The 18602-nt window shown below is 35.1% G+C and overlaps 1 protein-coding gene across 2 annotated transcripts; it reads right to left on the minus strand.

Annotated features, from left to right (window-relative positions):
• Nucleotides 1-2022: 2022 nt before the first annotated feature.
• Nucleotides 2023-17067, minus strand: tm9sf4 (transmembrane 9 superfamily protein member 4). Of its 2 annotated transcripts, none has more exons than XM_016241863.1 (18): nucleotides 16957-17067; nucleotides 15254-15361; nucleotides 14832-14931; nucleotides 14529-14697; nucleotides 11683-11827; nucleotides 11281-11404; nucleotides 10187-10305; nucleotides 10001-10112; nucleotides 9838-9908; nucleotides 9613-9745; nucleotides 9324-9405; nucleotides 9156-9231; nucleotides 8966-9049; nucleotides 7928-8103; nucleotides 7772-7835; nucleotides 7559-7678; nucleotides 6973-7062; nucleotides 2023-3259 (listed from the first exon to the last, which is right to left on the minus strand). In XM_016241863.1, the coding sequence occupies exons 1-18, from the start codon at nucleotides 16987-16989 to the stop codon at nucleotides 3110-3112; spliced, it is 1956 nt and encodes a 651-aa protein (XP_016097349.1). In that variant the 5' UTR covers nucleotides 16990-17067; the 3' UTR covers nucleotides 2023-3109. The 2 variants fall into 2 exon arrangements, with proteins under 2 accessions (XP_016097349.1, XP_016097350.1); XM_016241864.1 differs by lacking the exon at nucleotides 16957-17067 and adding an exon at nucleotides 16910-16939.
• Nucleotides 17068-18602: the final 1535 nt, after the last annotated feature.

Genomic DNA, 18602 nt, shown 5'->3' on the forward strand with positions numbered 1-18602 from the left:
AAAAAAAAAAAAAAAAGATAATTTATCATTTATTTTTAAGAAATAGGAAGATATGTGTTTAACAGAATAAAAGTCTTTTGGCAATTTTAGAGTTTGTCCTCCCTGGGTTTTCTTTGAGCGGATCTGAATTCTAGCACTTTTAAACCTTTAAAAAAAGCCTTGTATGTTTTTAATTTTGTATTTGATCTTGTATGTGCCATTAGTTTAATGTGTAGAGTTTATTCATCTTTATGTAATTGTTGTTTTTCTCCTTTCCCAAAAGAGTAACTATTTTAGATAGATTTTCACTAATATTAACAGCATTGGCCCTTTTCCCACGCTGTCTTGTCATACATTTGAGGAAGTCATTTAATCTTAAAATAGATGTTAGAGTAACATGCTCAGAATCATTCTCTGTGTCTGAATTCTGAAATTTGATCAAATCCTCATTGCCACAAACAAAAGAAAAAACGTTTCCAGCTCCATCTATAACTGAGGTGTTTTCAATCAGCATTTCTTATAACAAGCTGGCAGGTTCAACTGGTGTGAAATTGTTCCCAGCTCTCTGCCCCCCGAAAAGCACTTTTGGTTCAAATTAAGTTTTATATAATAACTGCCTGAATAGTTGGAGCTCAGCATCTGAGTTTAGTTTTCAGAGGTGTTTTTCTTTTTTTAACCAGCAATATTCTGCAACACAGACAGATTAACCAAGTTAAATTGATCTTTTCCTCTCTTGTTGCAATGCACTTGTCCTTTACTCCCCAAATACTAACAAAAATATTAAGGGAAATTATGAGGTAACCAAGCTAGGGTAAAACAAAACAATCTGACTTTTAAGAAAAGGAAAAATGATTCAATAAAATGCTCTTTCGGCTTATAGTGAGAAAATGGGTATGTCCGCAGAGGACAAAATCCACTTGTAGTTTGATATATTTTAGCTTAATGTAAGTCTTGCATTCCAAGCTTTTTATGTAACTTGTTTAGCAATATAATCGTTTTATTTTTAGTACTTGCTTATTACCACGACTTCTGGAAAAAAAGGTGAAAACAGAAAAATGGAATATTCAACCTTACACTATTTTATATAACATGGAGAAGATGATTGACAGGACGAATTGTACAAAAGAAATGCATAACGGAGACAAACTGTGCTTTTTTTGTTACACAGCTCACCTGCGGTCAGTTGCTGCATTGTAAAGTTGACAGATTTGTATATTGGTTGATCCAAAGAGATGACATTACAACAAACCTATTTACTTATTGTACAGTACATTGTACCATTTGACTTGTGTGTTATGTTAAAATGATTAAAAGACGAACCCACGGTTTCATATTTCTGGCGTCCTTTTTTTAAGCGTCTGATTTCCTGTCTGCAGAGAGGGTGCGAGAAGAAACGGGCTGTTATGGCTGAAAACTGCCATTCACATACCATACAGCCAGAACAGGAAACCACACCACAGCACACAAATGAAAAGACAAGAAGGGCACAAGTCCAAATAATAAAAAACTGAGCTATAGCCAGGCTTAATTATAAAGTGGACCTCAAACCTATACTTTCACATCTCAAAGAGTTGTTTTAGGCCCAAACTGCCCACCAACAATACATAACGCTCCATCATTTCTCATGTGAAAATGACTTAAATCAGGAGGAATTTGAGGTTTTACAGTCTTGTCTTGTATTCCAAGAACAGCCAAGGCTCTGACTTCCTAATCTTCTGAGAAAACACTCCCAACGTGGCCCGAATTGGAGAAAATGCTCAACGCGTAACGTGCCGAGCGAACGATGTTCTCAACAAAACCTGGACGGTGTTTTAAATGTCAACATATTGGCACCTTTATTATTTAATACATTAGAAATGGACACTTTTAAAAGAGGAAGGGGAAAAAATAACATGCTTTTACCTAAAACAAAGACATAATGGGACAAACAGCTCCACAAATAAAACCCTAAAATGCAACACTATAAAGTACTGTATTTACACCATAAACATACACATCGACCCAATGCAACAGGCAGAATAAAGTGCATCTGTAGAAGATATGTTCTGTAGATCTTGCATTTCTTCATTAAGTCACCTGTGAGGACGACAGGAAATACAGACCTGTCTAAAAGCAGATGTAGATTTTGCTATAGTGTTTTAAACTACTGAATCCTGCATCTGCTTCACTTTAGGGCATAGAGTCACAATTAGGATCCAAATATTGTATCTTGTGTTTTGAGAGAGCTAAAAATTATAACCATTTTAAGTTCAAATCTAAAAAGTACCATGGATGTAAGCAAATATACCGCTACCTGCTGGGCACTGCACAAATTTGTGTTGATACCCTTGAATTTTGGGGTAAATCCACCAAGATGCATCTGATTTTGGCTACAGCAATAGTCAATAGGTGGTCAATACATGGCAGAAAGATTTTTTTACAAAAAAAAACAGCTTCTCTAATGTGGAATATCAAATGTGTGTGACATTGAAAAACAGGCCTTTCTCTTAGTGGCAAAGAACAAACAAAGCGATACTGCATTATTATAAGTCTTTTATAGGTCCATTGACCAGCAAGCACAAGGAAACAGAAGGAAATCTACTTCTTTTTTAATGTCCTTGCCTCATCATGTCTTTACATCCCATAATTTCAGTCCATGCCAACATATAAAGACCACAGAGTGACCACACATTCACACACACATACATACAAACATACAAGACAAGCATTCAGGAACTCAGTTTTGAATCAAAGACAGAAACAAGTTGAAATCAAATGTTATATTAAAAGGACACAAAGCTAATTTGTAAAATGAGATATGCAACTAACCCTCAATGTCTTCAAAAGCATGAGACCCAGCCCACAACACCAACATCCCCACCCAAACTTAAAGAAAAAAGTAAATCGACACACTTTGGCCCATGTTGTGTGTGCAAAAAGATATACAGACATTAAAAATGGAACTGTTCATGTTGTTTCTTTACATCTTTGCTGAGGCAGAGATAGCAGGACAGAAAGGTGTACAAAACACATCTCTGTTCATTTCTCCAGTCCATAGGGGGGGCGCTGCTGTGCCTCATGCCAGCAATTTACACGTCAGTGCTTGCTTCACAAAACAGAAAAAAAGGAAACAAAAACTGAAAGAATTATTTCAGTCGATTTTGACCGCAGCATAAATTTTCCGTATGAACACATAAGAGGCATAGAAGCCAATCGTTCCCGTTAGCAGCCAGAAAGACAAAACCATCAGGGTTGTGTAGCCAAAATACAACAGAGAGGGAATGAACTCCACAATGTCCAGCTGGGAGGGAAAAAGAAAGAAAGAAAGAATGTAAATGTTGAGTACCTCAAAACAGAGATAAATGTGTTATTGGATACAAAAAATAGATGCAGCTAGTCACGTAAACGTCAATCTTGGACTTAATTTAGCTAGCAAATGTATTTTAAAATGTATTTTAACTAGGCCTATTTCAATTGATGCTATGTCCATCTTTCCTTTTTTAGTTTTGCATTTTGTAAAAGCAGTTTATAAATTTATATAATTATAAAGCAGGTTTCTAACAATCTGCCCATCCTAAAATCAGTAGATTAAATAAGCATTTTCAGAAACACAAACTTTACTGTTAATTTGATAACATTACAAAATATTTCTATTTCAAATAAATGTTGCTCTTTTGAACTTCCTATATTTCAGTTTCCTGAAAAAAAAGTATCACAATTTCCCCAAAATTATTAAGCAGCACAACTGATTTTAACATAGGTAAACAAATGTTTCTTGAGCACTGAATCAGGATATAAGAACTCAGATTTGCCATCAAAAAAATAAACAACAATAAAAAAGGAAAACGGTTATTTTAAATTTCACAATATTACTGTTTTAGTATTTTGGTGAGCACAAGAGTAGTCTTCCAAAAAAAAAAAAAAAAAATTACACATGTATGTGTGTGTGTATATATGTATAAAATATACATTATATATATGTATGTGTGTGTGTATATGTGTGTGTGTGTGTGTGTGTGTATATATATATATATATATATAAAATATACATGTATATATGTGTGTGTATATACAGTGGGACAAAAAAGTATTTAGTCAGCCAGCAATTGTGCAAGTTCTCCCACTTAAAAAGATGAGAGAGGCCTGTAATTTTCATCATAGGTATACCTCAACTATGAGAGACAAAATTAGAAAAAAATCCAGAAAATCACATTGTAGGATTTAAGAATTAATTGGTAAATTCCTCGGTAAAATAAGTATTTGGTCACCTATATGTGATTATATTACTGGATGCTCGAAATTGAACAGGAGAACAGGAGCTGTAGAGGTAAATTAATTGCCGTTCTAATAAAATGTGCTGCTGCACTGTAACACACACACACAAATGCTACAGACAGTACTGTAGCTCATACATCACGCGCAGATCATTCAGTACGGAAAAGTATCATCAAGCTGAGTCTTTTAATATGTCATAAATTGATTTTTGTTGTAAATATGCCTGACAAGATTGTTACACTGAATTACATTTTAGTGGGTGTCTTCTGTAAATCAGGGAAAATTGTATTATATTTATTTTTTGCTTGGAAAAATAAAAACAAAATTGCAATTAAATTAAACAGAAAACTTAGTAATTGTTTTGGGGAAAACCAACAATTTAAAGCAGTATTACACTTATTGTTTTTATGCTTAAACCCTTTTTTTGTCTTTTACCCATATAAATATATATTAGAGCTGTCAGTCGATTAAAATCTCATTTTAACCTAATTACACAATGTGTCGATTAATTAATCTAATAAATCGCAAATAACATTTTTGCTGTGAAATTACCCACAAAAGATTTAAAGCCATTATTGTATTAAATGAGAAAGTATCAAATAGACATTACAAATAGTAGCTGAAGAAATAAATATTTTAATTCAACGTAAAATGTATTACACAAACGTTTAGGCTACAACGTCCTAACATTAACAATGGAACATAAAGGAAGATCATTTGAGAAACAACTCTGTATCTTTTGTTCATGCAATGAAAGTCCAAAGCAATCCAACAGTCGTATTTTTCAGTCTTTTTTCTAATGAAATGAAACTCTAAATACCAGCAGGTGGCAGTAAATGTCTTTATATATCATTCATTCATTGTTCAAACAGCTGATTCATTCAGGAATGAAGTCCAGTGTTGCCAGATTGGGCAGGTTTGAATTTGATTGTGCGGGTAAAAATTGGCTTGGCCGGGTGGACAAAATTTGGGCTGGTTTGGGGTCAGTTTGGCGGTTTTGAAACATATAAATTGCATAAGCTAATTGTTTAACAAGCAAGCCCAAGTGTGCATGTACTGCATCCATTCACTCATCACAACGTTACCACACACACACACACACAGTGCAGAGGCGCTGGTGCTGATGTAAACGTCGACAGCCGCACTTATCACAAGCGCTCAGCAGACAGACGTTATGATTCATGAGTGACAGGTTTTTAGCATGGTAAGTTATCTCATTTTGAATGTAGTGACTGTATATTCAAGTAATCACAATGCCTAAATATAAGTTAAAGAGTGGGAGAGTGACTCAACTCTCAAAACATGAATTATTGTGGAGTGAGATGACACGAAGGCTTGATCACTGCAACTCCGAAATCAGAGCACATTTGAATTAATCAAAACTAAATGTGTCGGTTTATCCGATCCTGTCTTTCATCTTTTAAACGGTCTAGATTGATAAATCCTTGAAAATGCTAGACTTGATTAGTTTTGACTGTGCAAAGTTCTGCATTATGTTCTACAATATGAACTTAACAAGAGGATTCCTCTAGTTCTGTGTAAAATAGAGCGACACGAAGGTAAGCGCATTATTGTTGTTATTTTTTTAATAGTCGGATTATAATACAGTATGCGTCAATGAATGACACAGTTTCGACTGTCATGGTGTGTGCATGAACGAGTGTGAAATACCTGCTAATTACGTTGTTTTTTCCGATCACTTATATTGGGCACTTTTTGTATTTAAATTGGATTATTCTGACTGCTGACATTGAAAATGATGCATTTCTTGATTGCTGTTTTGACAGTGTCTGCTTGCATTTTTTATTCAAGTTCGGTAGCCTAATTCTTTTTAATGTAGGCTATTTGCCCCGATTCGATCCGTTTACCTGGGAAATGTATCTAACGTTAAATTTATATTATTTTGTCATCATTATTTTGTTTTAAAGAGTTAAAAATGGCCATTATCAACTTTGATTTACATATTCCATCACATTATTTTGACAGTTAAAGTTTTGGGCGGGTTTTTGTGAGCTTCTGGGCTGGAAATCGTCCATCCAATCTGGCAACACTGTAAACGGCTCAGTTTATGAATAGGCTATCAATGGATTCGCTCAAAACGCGGATTCATTCAGAAATTAAACACCGCTGTGTTGCTCGGAGACGCACAACAGTTCTGCTGTGCCTTTAAAAGGTAATATTTTCCCTGCAAAATTTAGCAAAACAGAAAATATTGTGTTTAAAATGTAACACAATATTAACTACTTCGTGTGATATTGTTCTCGCTGCTAATGTGATTTCGCTTATGATATAAATGAGACTTTGTTTTGGCCCCAATATCATGAATTTTAGAGCATAACTGCATTAAATGTAAGATGGGGCGGAGCCAGCGCATTAACTGCGTTAAGATTTTAATCGTGTTATTTTTTCATAACTAATTAAGTTAGTGTTAAGCAGACAGCCCTAACATACATACATACATACATACCATACCATACATACCATACATACATACGGTTTTGTTGAGACACCAACTGCCATAAAATGCTCTAGTGTGTTTGTGGGTATATGAAAGAGCAAACTCAGTCTAAATACCGTGTACAGTGGGATTCAATCTATTATACAGTTAATACCAGTTTAAGTCTAAAATAATGTTGCACACCGCCTCTGCCATTAAAAAACACAATGTGCTGAATAGGAAAGACACTTCAGGAAATAAAAAATAGGTCTACTGTAACATACTGAAGTAAAGATAGTTACCTTGTTGACAAAATAGAAAACAGCATAGACTAGGACATAAAAGGCAGATCCTCCAGACACGAGAAACGTCCTCCACCACCACCGATAGTCCTGTAGGGGGAGGAGCCACAATGATTGACAGGTGTTCATTCAGTATCTACTGAAGCTGTGAGCTCTGTTCAAGTTCTACCAGACTGAGTGCACACCGTGGCCATTTTAGAGATAGTTTAACATGCTCACTGTTCATTCAAATGAAGTGACCTTTACTTTTGTTATCTTAACTCTTAATATTTGCCTGTTTATCTTCTGTCAGAGTGAATGTATTTGTGTGGACAGTGTGACAAAGATTATAGAGGTCAACAGGTAAAACAGGAACACTAAATAAATGAAACAAAGCAGCATTTTAGCACACAAGAGAGTCTAAATATTGTCCAGAAAAGTTTTTAAGAGTGGACTTATGGTAATTACATCTGAATTGCATTATGCCCATGGTGTTGCGTTTAATGTATAGCTGTACTATATGTAATAATAATGTAACAACTGGCAAATGTTTATTGCTGCAAATTCTAAATGCCTCTTCCCTTCAGCTCTGTGACTGTATACCCACCTCTGCACAAAGCTGAAAGTACACCATCACAATGCTGATTTGAGAGCAGGAAACCACAAGAATGATGAAGACAAGGAAGAGGAAGCCAAACAGGTAATAAAACTGGTTTTCCCAGATAGCCTATAAAAGAGTATAACACACCTCAATGAGCTTAAATACATAAGTACATTTACAAGATGTACGCACGATATACACAACAATGATTCGACTTACACTAAAGATGAAGAAGAGCTCGATAAACATGGCACCGAACGGCAGGATTCCTGCCATCAGGATACTAAAGAGAGAGATCAACAATCACTTTAAGCATGCACTGATGTTAAACTGCTAATTCAACTATTCACAGACTACACAAAGAGCACCACATACCCGACAAACTTGTTCATGTACCAGCGTTGCTCAGGGACCTGCCGGGGAATCTGATTGGTACGAACTGGATTGTCATATGGCAGTTTCCGGAAACCGAAATAGTATCCCAGATACACGAGAGGCATAGAAATACCAAACCACATACACAACAGAGCCAGCATTGTAGTGAAAGGAACCTGAAATATGTGCAAATGAGAGATGGCCGTCAGTGTGCACAAACATTCAAGCTGAATAAGGGGAAGCTGCTTGATGGAGCATACAAGTTGACTAGTTTCTGTCTGAAACAATTGGCTGTTTTTCTAATGAATAATAGACTCGTGAATTATCGTTTGAAACGAGTGTTTAAATAAGTGCAATGATTCCTTTACGGAGTAAAACAGTGAAAACATCATTTAAAAGTTATTATTGACATACCACTGCTCAAACGTTTAGGGTCAACCAGATTTATTTTTTATAAATGAATACTTTTATTTAGCAAGAATGCATTAAACTGATAAAAATAAAAAAATTCAACATTTTTGTTAAAAATATATTTTCCAATAAATGCTGTACTTTTCTCTTTAAAAATCCTGAAGTACACCGTTTTCACAAAAATATACATCAGCACTGATGTAAAAATATGCATCAGCAACTGTTTTCAACTTTGATAATACAAAAAAAAAAGTCATCAGCATATTAAAATGATTTATAAAATATAATTTGACATTGAAGACTGGAATAATGATGCTGAACATTCAGCTTTGCCGTCACAGGAATAAATTACATCTTAAAAATATATATTCTTTTATATATTCTTTAATAAGTTATTTTAAACTGTAGCAATATTTCACAATATTACTTTTTCTGTATTTTTGTATTTCTTTCAAAAACATTACTCATCCCAATCTTTTGAACAGTAGCATATCTAAAAATGACCAAACTATTTTTTTTTAAAAATAGTTTAACAACCCTGAACCACTATTATGAAAAAAAATGCAAATAGCCTAATATAGCATTTCTGCATAAAAGCTAATTGCATCAGTCTGAAGAGATACTTACAGCACCAGAAGAGTGTTCTCCCCAGATGAAACAGTTCAAAACAAAACAGATGCCAAAGACAACAGCTGGGTACAGAGTTGCCGTCTAGAATGACACACACCCACATAAATGTCAATATATTTTCTTATTCTTTCAGCCAGTAAATCTCATTTATTGTCATGCAACAAATGCATCAAGACTTTGTACTCACACAGAAAGCGCCTTTCTTCCATCTGTGGCCTTTAAGAGTGCGGTAAAGTCTTCCTGCAACGTATCCTCCGAACAAACTGCAGGACCAGACAAATAGACAGAGTTTAAATATGGCCACGTTTGAAAATGCAAAACCTGAAAGTACATGGTGTTTTTATTGTGTATTTACCCCATGAACATGAAGAGGAAGCAGGATGTTGTCATCAGAGCTCCTCGACTGGATGGAGACAACATCCCCAGCATGGCCACAACTATAAAACAGTTTCAGCATATGTATGATTCATATATCAAAATTGTTCAATAAATGAATGAGCAAGGGATATGCAGCATTGTATGAATGACAATCATTCCAATTATGTGGAAATCTTTTCTGCAGTTCTGAACGCACAGATTCCATACAGGTCTGGTCATTAGCTTCATATGCTACCTTAAAACAAAGAGATCAGCGTAACACTCACAGATAACAATAAGAATCATGCAGAAGAGCTGGATGCCAGATCCCAACAGGGAGCTAAGAATCATGGGATACTGAGGTGGGCGGAACACATCACCATGGACGTTCTTCCAACCAGATTCCTCCATTGTATCTTCCTATTAGTGACAAAGAGAGAGAAAAAGCATTGAGATAACATGTAAGAGATAAGAAACAAAGGCAAGCAACCAATCAGAATGCAGCATCTTACAATGTCATCTTCTCTGTTGTAGTTGGCAATGTCCTTCCTCAGCGTCCTTATGATGATCATACTCAGGATGCCTGCAGACATTGATTTGCTTAGAAGCCATGACACCTATGCGATTGAAAATAACTAAAAGGCAAGTAAGGATGAAGATGAAAATCAACCTCACCTGACAGAAAGAACACCACGACTACAGAGTTGACGATTGAGAACCAGTGGATCTGCACGTCGCTCATGGTGAGGTATGTGTCCCAGCGAGACGCCCATTTCACTTCACTCTCCTGCAATGAAGAACAGAGTGGCTATTTATGAGACAAACAAGAGCATGTAAAGCAAAGGCGGTGACGTGTCTCACCTCCCAGTGCACAGAGTAGGTGAAGAGAATGCGGTTCTCTTTAGTCGGGTCGATCTCCTGAGGGACGGGGGCAACCGTTTCAGGTAATGTACATGTGTTTCGCTCATCTGCTTTTATATCTAGAACACATGAGTGAAGGAAGAACAAACAAAATGGTAATAAATAAAACAAACTGAAAATAGTATGCAGTAAGATTTTCAACATGCTGTATAATATAAATACATATAAATAAATTAGATTTAAATGTATAAGAATACAATAGTGCAAATGTCTGGGATTGTTGTTGAGGTGTTATTTAAATGTTTAATGACTCTTAGGCTCATCAGTGCTGCATTTAAAAAAAACAAAATAAACATTGCAATTCTAGTGATGGCAAAGCTGATTATTTTTTTTCTTTCGTGTCATATGATCTTTCAGAAATCATTCTAATATTCCGATTTGCTGCTCAAGAAACATTTCTAATTAATGTTGAAAAAAGTTGTGCTGCAACCATGATCACTGTATTTTCAGGATCCTTTGATGAATATAAGGTTCAAAAGAACAACATTTAGCTGAAATAGAAATCTTTTGTTACATTATAAATGTCTCCATCATCGCTTTTTATCAATTTAGTGTCTATGCTGAATATAAGTATTAATAAAAAAAAATAAAAATAAAAACTTACTGACCCCAAACTTTTGAATGGCAGTGTATGAATAAAAATAAACTAATCACAAATTATATATATATATAAGTATTATACACTATATATGTATGCATTAGGAAGGCACCGATACCACTTTTTTCCAGAACAATACTTTATGGTATTTCATCTTTAATTTAATAGCACATTAGGGTTATTAAATCACAAGGTGTTTTCCTGTAATAATGTAAGGAACCACTCGTTATACTATCGGGCATTTTAACGAGTACAGGAGCACAGCATCGGTATCGGTGCATCCCTAATATACATTATAACAGAAACAGAAACGACAACAGAAAATGTGTACACACTCACATTCATTTAAAATTGACCTTTTTTGTTGTCAGTCCCATCTATCAAGTTTTTTCATGCAATTTTACTTTGACATTTATTTGCATTACTAGTGACTTACCTTCCAATTTTACACTCTTTGGCATCACCTCAAAACGTACAACTCTGTAATTGTGTTCGACATCCTCCTCCAGCTTTTCTTTGTGGTAGTACAGGATGAATGACAGATGGTTGTGCAAATAGAACTACAAAGGCAGAGCAAAACAGCATGCGTCAACCAATCATGCAAAAGTAGAAGTGACATCACCAAAAATCATTAGATTTTTTTTTATAGAGACTAAAACAGCCATTTGTTTCCATAAGTTAATTTGTACAATTTTCTGATATGGAAATCAATGTCCATGAATAAATAATGGATGACAACCGGCTGAGTGAGAGGTAACACAAAACTAACTGCTCACTGTCTACATCTCTAGACTGGCATAAAATGATGCTAAAGGAAAAAGATGCTCTTCAGGATTACCTTGTTGTTTTCAGTGAAGCCGAGCCTGTAGCCATGCTCAAACTGGATATCCTTTAGTGTGTCCTTCTTCTGTTCCTCATCCATTCCCTCCTCTTTGTTTGGGTAAAGCTCTAGCCGTGTGGCCACAGGGAGGTTATCTGCAATACTGTTCATATGCATAATATATTAATCCAAGCACTACTGTCAGCCTCGAACTATACAGATATTGGCGATTTGCTTCTATAGTTGCATAAATGATATAAACTATTCTGCATAAAATAACATATATACACCATTCAATAGTTTGGGGTCAGAAAGATTTTTGAGTTTTGGAAAAAGGTCTATTATGTTCATCAAGGCTGCATTTATTTGATCAAAAATACAGTTTAAACTAATATTGTAAAATATTACAATTTAAAATAACTGTTTTCTATGTTAATATTATTGAAATGTAGGCTAATTTTTTTTCCTGTGATGAAGAAGCCATTACGCCAGTCTTCAGTGTCACATGATCCGTCAGAAATCATTCAAATATGCTGATTTATTATCAGTGTTGAAATGGTTGTGCTGCTTAATATTTTTTGGGAACCGGTGATAACTTTTTATTTATCAAAGAAAAAAAGTGAAGAGTTTAAAAAGTACAGCATTTATTCAAAATAGAAATATTTTCTAACAATATAAGTCTTTACTATAACTTTATCCATTTAACACATCCTTGCCGATTAAAAGTATTAATACTGTACTGACCCCAAACTTTTGAATAGTAATGTTTTTTATTTTCATTTATCAAAGAATCCTGAAAAAAGTATCACAGGACCCCACCCCCCCATAAAAAAAATTTAATTAAGCAGCACAACTGTTATGATATTGATTATGAATCAGCATATTAGAATGATTTCTGAAGGATCATGTGACACTGGAGACTGGAGTAATGATGCTGAAAATTCAGCTTTGATCACAATAATAAATTATATTTTAAAGTATATTAAAATAGAAAACTGTTATTTTAAATTGCAAAAATATTTCACAAAATTAATTTTTTTTTCTGTATTTTTTATCAAATAAATGCAGCCTTGATGAGCAGAAGAAACCCCTTTAAAAAACATAAAAAATCTTACTGATCCAAAACTTTTGAACTGCACTGCATATTTGTAAATTACATTGTTAATGTAAATCAGACTTGTCTAAATACATTTATTTCCACTTACATTAGAGATTGCAGAAACAAGTTATGTTGTTGTGCATTTAAATTTTTACCTTTGACATGTTTAATTTATGATAAAATACTTTTCAGGAAAAAAAATCAGCACTTCGCATTGAGCTTCATTCATGAAACACGAGCAGAAAGAATGTATGTAAACAGATGCATCTCACTGAATGTGTAAGACTGGCTTTACAAAGAATTTAGCACATTGTTCTGCTCATGTTTCATGAATGAAGCCAAAGAGTGTTGTCAGTACAGGAGGGACTCACAGGTGGACATAGTACTCTTCTTGGATACGCTCAGCTAGCAGCTTGCTCTCATCCACGCTGAGTTTGATGGGATCATCAGGCTTTTTACACAACACCTCACACTTCTTGTCCAGGTTCATGAGAACAGTGTACATCGTGTTTACGATACGGTCACCTCGCAACACCTCACCTGATCATATATCATTATCATCAAAATGAGAAGCATGTCACGGCAACCTTCTCACTGCAAGCTTTTGTTTTAAACATATCTATGCTTAAATACTTCAGACGTGTGACTGCAGTTAAATGAGACACAATCCTTACCGAGGTTCTCTGCCTTGTAGAAGATGTTATCAGGCTTGCAGAAGGGAAGTGAATAGTACTCATAGGGCAACTGGGTTCTAGAGCTTGTCAATTTTACAGCCTGGTAATTAAAAATAGGTAAATGTTAGAAACACCACAATACAAATCTAGAAACCTGTGGAGAAAGAATCTGTGGAATGAATGCTAAAAATGTTCCAAACACAGTGGCTTGTATCTAGATCAATAAAATTGGAAAGACATGTCTGTGGAAAACAGGTGGTCAACACACAAATAAATGGCCCTAGAACCTGCTGAGTGTAGAGCCGAAGTGTTTTTAGCATTTTTAAAGTGAAATGAATAACTAGGACGGAGTAAAAATTAAAATCCCTCTTTTGCAACTCAAATTCTTTAAAAAAAAAAAAAAAAAAAAGAATCCTGAAAAAAGTATCACAGGACCCCACCCCCCCATAAAAAAAATTTAATTAAGCAGCACAACTGTTATGATATTGATTATGAATCAGCATATTAGAATGATTTCTGAAGGATCATGTGACACTGGAGACTGGAGTAATGATGCTGAAAATTCAGCTTTGATCACAATAATAAATTATATTTTAAAGTATATTAAAATAGAAAACTGTTATTTTAAATTGCAAAAATATTTCACAAAATTAATTTTTTTTTCTGTATTTTTTATCAAATAAATGCAGCCTTGATGAGCAGAAGAAACCCCTTTAAAAAACATAAAAAATCTTACTGATCCAAAACTTTTGAACTGCACTGCATATTTGTAAATTACATTGTTAATGTAAATCAGACTTGTCTAAATACATTTATTTCCACTTACATTAGAGATTGCAGAAACAAGTTATGTTGTTGTGCATTTAAATTTTTACCTTTGACATGTTTAATTTATGATAAAATACTTTTCAGGAAAAAAAATCAGCACTTCGCATTGAGCTTCATTCATGAAACACGAGCAGAAAGAATGTATGTAAACAGATGCATCTCACTGAATGTGTAAGACTGGCTTTACAAAGAATTTAGCACATTGTTCTGCTCATGTTTCATGAATGAAGCCAAAGAGTGTTGTCAGTACAGGAGGGACTCACAGGTGGACATAGTACTCTTCTTGGATACGCTCAGCTAGCAGCTTGCTCTCATCCACGCTGAGTTTGATGGGATCATCAGGCTTTTTACACAACACCTCACACTTCTTGTCCAGGTTCATGAGAACAGTGTACATCGTGTTTACGATACGGTCACCTCGCAACACCTCACCTGATCATATATCATTATTATCAAAATGAGAAGCATGTCACGGCAACCTTCTCACTGCAAGCTTTTGTTTTAAACATATCTATGCTTAAATACTTCAGACGTGTGACTGCAGTTAAATGAGACACAATCCTTACCGAGGTTCTCTGCCTTGTAGAAGATGTTATCAGGCTTGCAGAAGGGAAGTGAATAGTACTCATAGGGCAACTGGGTTCTAGAGCTTGTCAATTTTACAGCCTGGTAATTAAAAATAGGTAAATGTTAGAAACACCACAATACAAATCTAGAAACCTGTGGACACTAAAATGAATGAATGAATGCTAAAAATGTTCCAAACACAGTGGCTTGTATCTAGATCAATAAAATTGGAAAGACATGTCTGTGGAAAACAGGTGGTCAACACACAAATAAATGGCCCTAGAACCTGCTGAGTGTAGAGCCGAAGTGTTTTTAGCATTTTTAAAGTGAAATGAATAACTAGGACGGAGTAAAAATTAAAATCCCTCTTTTGCAACTCAAATTCTTTAAAAAAAAAAAAAAAAAAAGTGTGAGGCCTTACCTTTATTTCAACTGGGCTGTTTTGGTGGAAATTCATGGGCGCAACCCCTGGTACATAAAAGGGTGTTACTAAAGGCAGCGTGGACACCAGTAACAGTGCCCACATCTCCTACAAAGACAATAAAAGACACACAAAGACAAATTGACATTTCTTTAGTTACTCATCTAGAATCTTGCTACAGAAACAAAAAAAAAAAACATTCTTCTTGTTGAACACTGAACAATGGCCAGCTGATGGTAATTTTACTTAACAGTAATGTTGAGCTCTGCTGACAGAGTGAATACCCTCTATTACACAACCAGGTGATAAATGATCCATAAACTATGCCAACAGGAAAAACAAGGTGAATGTGAAACAACCTTAATTACATATGCAGGAAAACAATATTAATACCGCTCGATAATCTGTACCACCATCATCCAAATAAGCAGTTTGATGTTATTATCTCTATTTTACAATTACAGTCCTCGGAAGATGAAAATCTGTGTTTGTACAGTCCAGAGCAGAGCGTGTGAGTGGTGTAGAGTGGGAACATAGAAGAGTTTGCCAGAAAGCCGTGGAATAATTGTATAACTGCAGATGCGGTGAGACGAAAGTAGCGACAGATCTTTTCCTCTGTATTATGGTGTATGTCTGAGTGAAACAGATTACCAAAACAAAACAAAAACAAGATTCTGTGCATGGAGTTTTAACTGGATTTTGAGATGTGGATGTCGCACTCAAACGTGAAGTCAAAATGTAAAAAAGGGGCAGGTTTAAGCAGATTAAATGATTGGAGAATAACGGTATAGATCACAAGAGAAGTCTACAGTTTGAACTAGATTTACATATTACACCGTTGTGACATTTGTGAAACAAACATGGATGAGTCCTTCACATTAATATCTACAACATAGGCTGCATAAAGTGTGCATTTTAATTTCATTCCGATTTTAATCAATATCACACTTTCTTTTCAAAAAAAGAAATGCAATTAACTTACTCCTAAATCAATACATGATGGTCACTTATTTACTAGTTTCTCGATAAGTCGCGGTATAATAAACAGAAAAATATGCAGTCAGCTTCGCATCGTGGTCATGTCACCCAGTCGGCGTTATCTTGCCATTATTACCTATTACTTTATACAAAATGACATATTATATCCGAACTCTTCATATTAAACCGGAACTCCATTCAACTGTCAATGAACAATCACAAACACTGCCAACCCGCAGAAGCAATAAGTATTAGTAATCTATGAAGGGAATTGAGACGAGAACAACTGTGATTTGATCACTTTACCAGTATCATCTTTGCTTTGATTTCGAGAGGCAGTAAATGCTAAAGCAGCGCAAATGCATTACACTGAGTACAGATACAGACTCCATCATGTGATGCTGTTTACTATGAAACACAGTCGCTTTTGTTAAAGTAAAGAGAGCTGTCTGCTTCATATGGCTTGGGTTTTAGATTAGAACAGGTTTTTAACTCGGTATCACTCTTAGCAAACACTCGATAATTAGCTGCCTGCTAAGTGTTTATGCTAGCTTACTGTTTTTTCAATCGGCATCCACTATGTGGAAATAGCAAATCACATCAAATGGCACACTTACAGTGAGAAAGACAAAACAAATTGGTTTAAATTAGGTCATGTCTACCAGTGTGAAATCAAACCTTTAGTGAAACAGACAAACAGAAGAGACTTGAGCGTCGGTACTCACCATCGCCGCCGCCATCTTGACTACACGTGTCATTGCAGACGTCACAGGAAGGATGTCAATGCGTCATCGTGCTGCTGTCGTTTCACTCACAAAGATCACGAGGAAGTCAAGGCTTAAAGGGGTCCTATTATGCGTTTTCACTTTTTCAACTTTAGTTAGTCTGTAATGTTGCTGTTTGGGCATAAAAATATCTGCAAAGTTTCAAAGCTCAAAGTCCAATTCAAAAGGAGATATTTTATTTAACAGAAATCACTTTTCAAAAACTACAACGAACGACTCGTTTGGACTACAACACATATTTTCCGGGATTTGTGATATCACAAATATCGACGAATGGGACAAGACCTGGTTGAGCTGCACTAGAGAAGGCAATGAGTGTTATCACTATGTCGGAGACACGCTAGCGTTCTTAGAGTGCTTACAATCATCCGGGTTTAAACTGAGCTCAAACTGATTTGATTTTGACGCAATATTTACACTGAAGCTCGAAGGTGGCTATGGTAAGACCAGGCGCTGAGTGCTGCCAATCACACCACACACTGGCCCAGCTAACCGATCACAGCACACACCACACACTGGCCCAGCTAACCGATCACAGCACACACTGGCCCAGCTAACCGATCACAGCACATTTCGTATTTCAGAAGGCGGGCCTTCATTTGATACAGGAACTATTCGAGCCGTTCATGCCAGACTGGGGAGAGAGGTTTTGTAATAATGTAAAATATTTGAAAAGTAATGTGTTTTTCGAACAACCTAGTATAGAGCCTGTTCTAGTACACCCCCCAAAACAAAATCAAGACTTTGTAAAAGAGCATAATAGGACCCCTTTACATTGACAAAAGAGGGTGGCAACAGCTGTGAAAGTTTCATTTTAAACGAGGCCTTTAAAATGAAATGTACCATTATATAGTTTTGAAGATTTATGGATTACATTTCCCTATTATTTTATATATAACTTGTTTTTTTAAGTTTAATAATACACGGTGGTCTTTAATTCTTGAATTTGATTTCATTTGAATTTAATTTAATTTAATTCAATGAATGGATCATAGTCAAACTATTTCCTGCCACATGAATTTAAATTCTGATAAACATTAATAATCATGTTAGTTATGACTTAACAATGTGGTAATTTTCCATGGTTTAATAAATGCATCAATAAGATAATTTAACAAGTTTGTATTGCTATTATGAGAATGATAGTGAATTAGATTTTTTCCTTCTCACTACTCGACATTAAAATAAATGTATTTGTTTTATGGGCTAATTGTAACAACATACACACACTACATAATATTTATAGATAACTCTTTGGAAAAGACTTTACATCATGGAAAATGTACTGAAAATCAGCTGCATAATCAGCATCATGTTTTACATTTTTTAATGAAGCCACAGCTAAGGTCCCTCAACATGACTGCAGGAAATCAGAAAAAAAGATTGTCACATAAATCGTTTACTATTATTGCACACAATTTCAAACAAATATCAACAAAACAAAAGATGTACAAGTAAGATACATATCAAATGTGAAATCGTTTCAGGCTTGTAAAAGTACCAAACCTGAAAATCTGAAAAAAGAAGCATAAACTTACAACTTCATAAAATAACAATACACAGAGACTCAAAGAAAAATATTCATA

The sequence above is a fragment of the Sinocyclocheilus grahami genome, unplaced genomic scaffold (genome assembly GCF_001515645.1).
Source record: "Sinocyclocheilus grahami isolate Dianchi unplaced genomic scaffold, SAMN03320097.WGS_v1.1 scaffold637.1, whole genome shotgun sequence".
Lineage (NCBI taxonomy): Eukaryota > Metazoa > Chordata > Actinopteri > Cypriniformes > Cyprinidae > Sinocyclocheilus > Sinocyclocheilus grahami.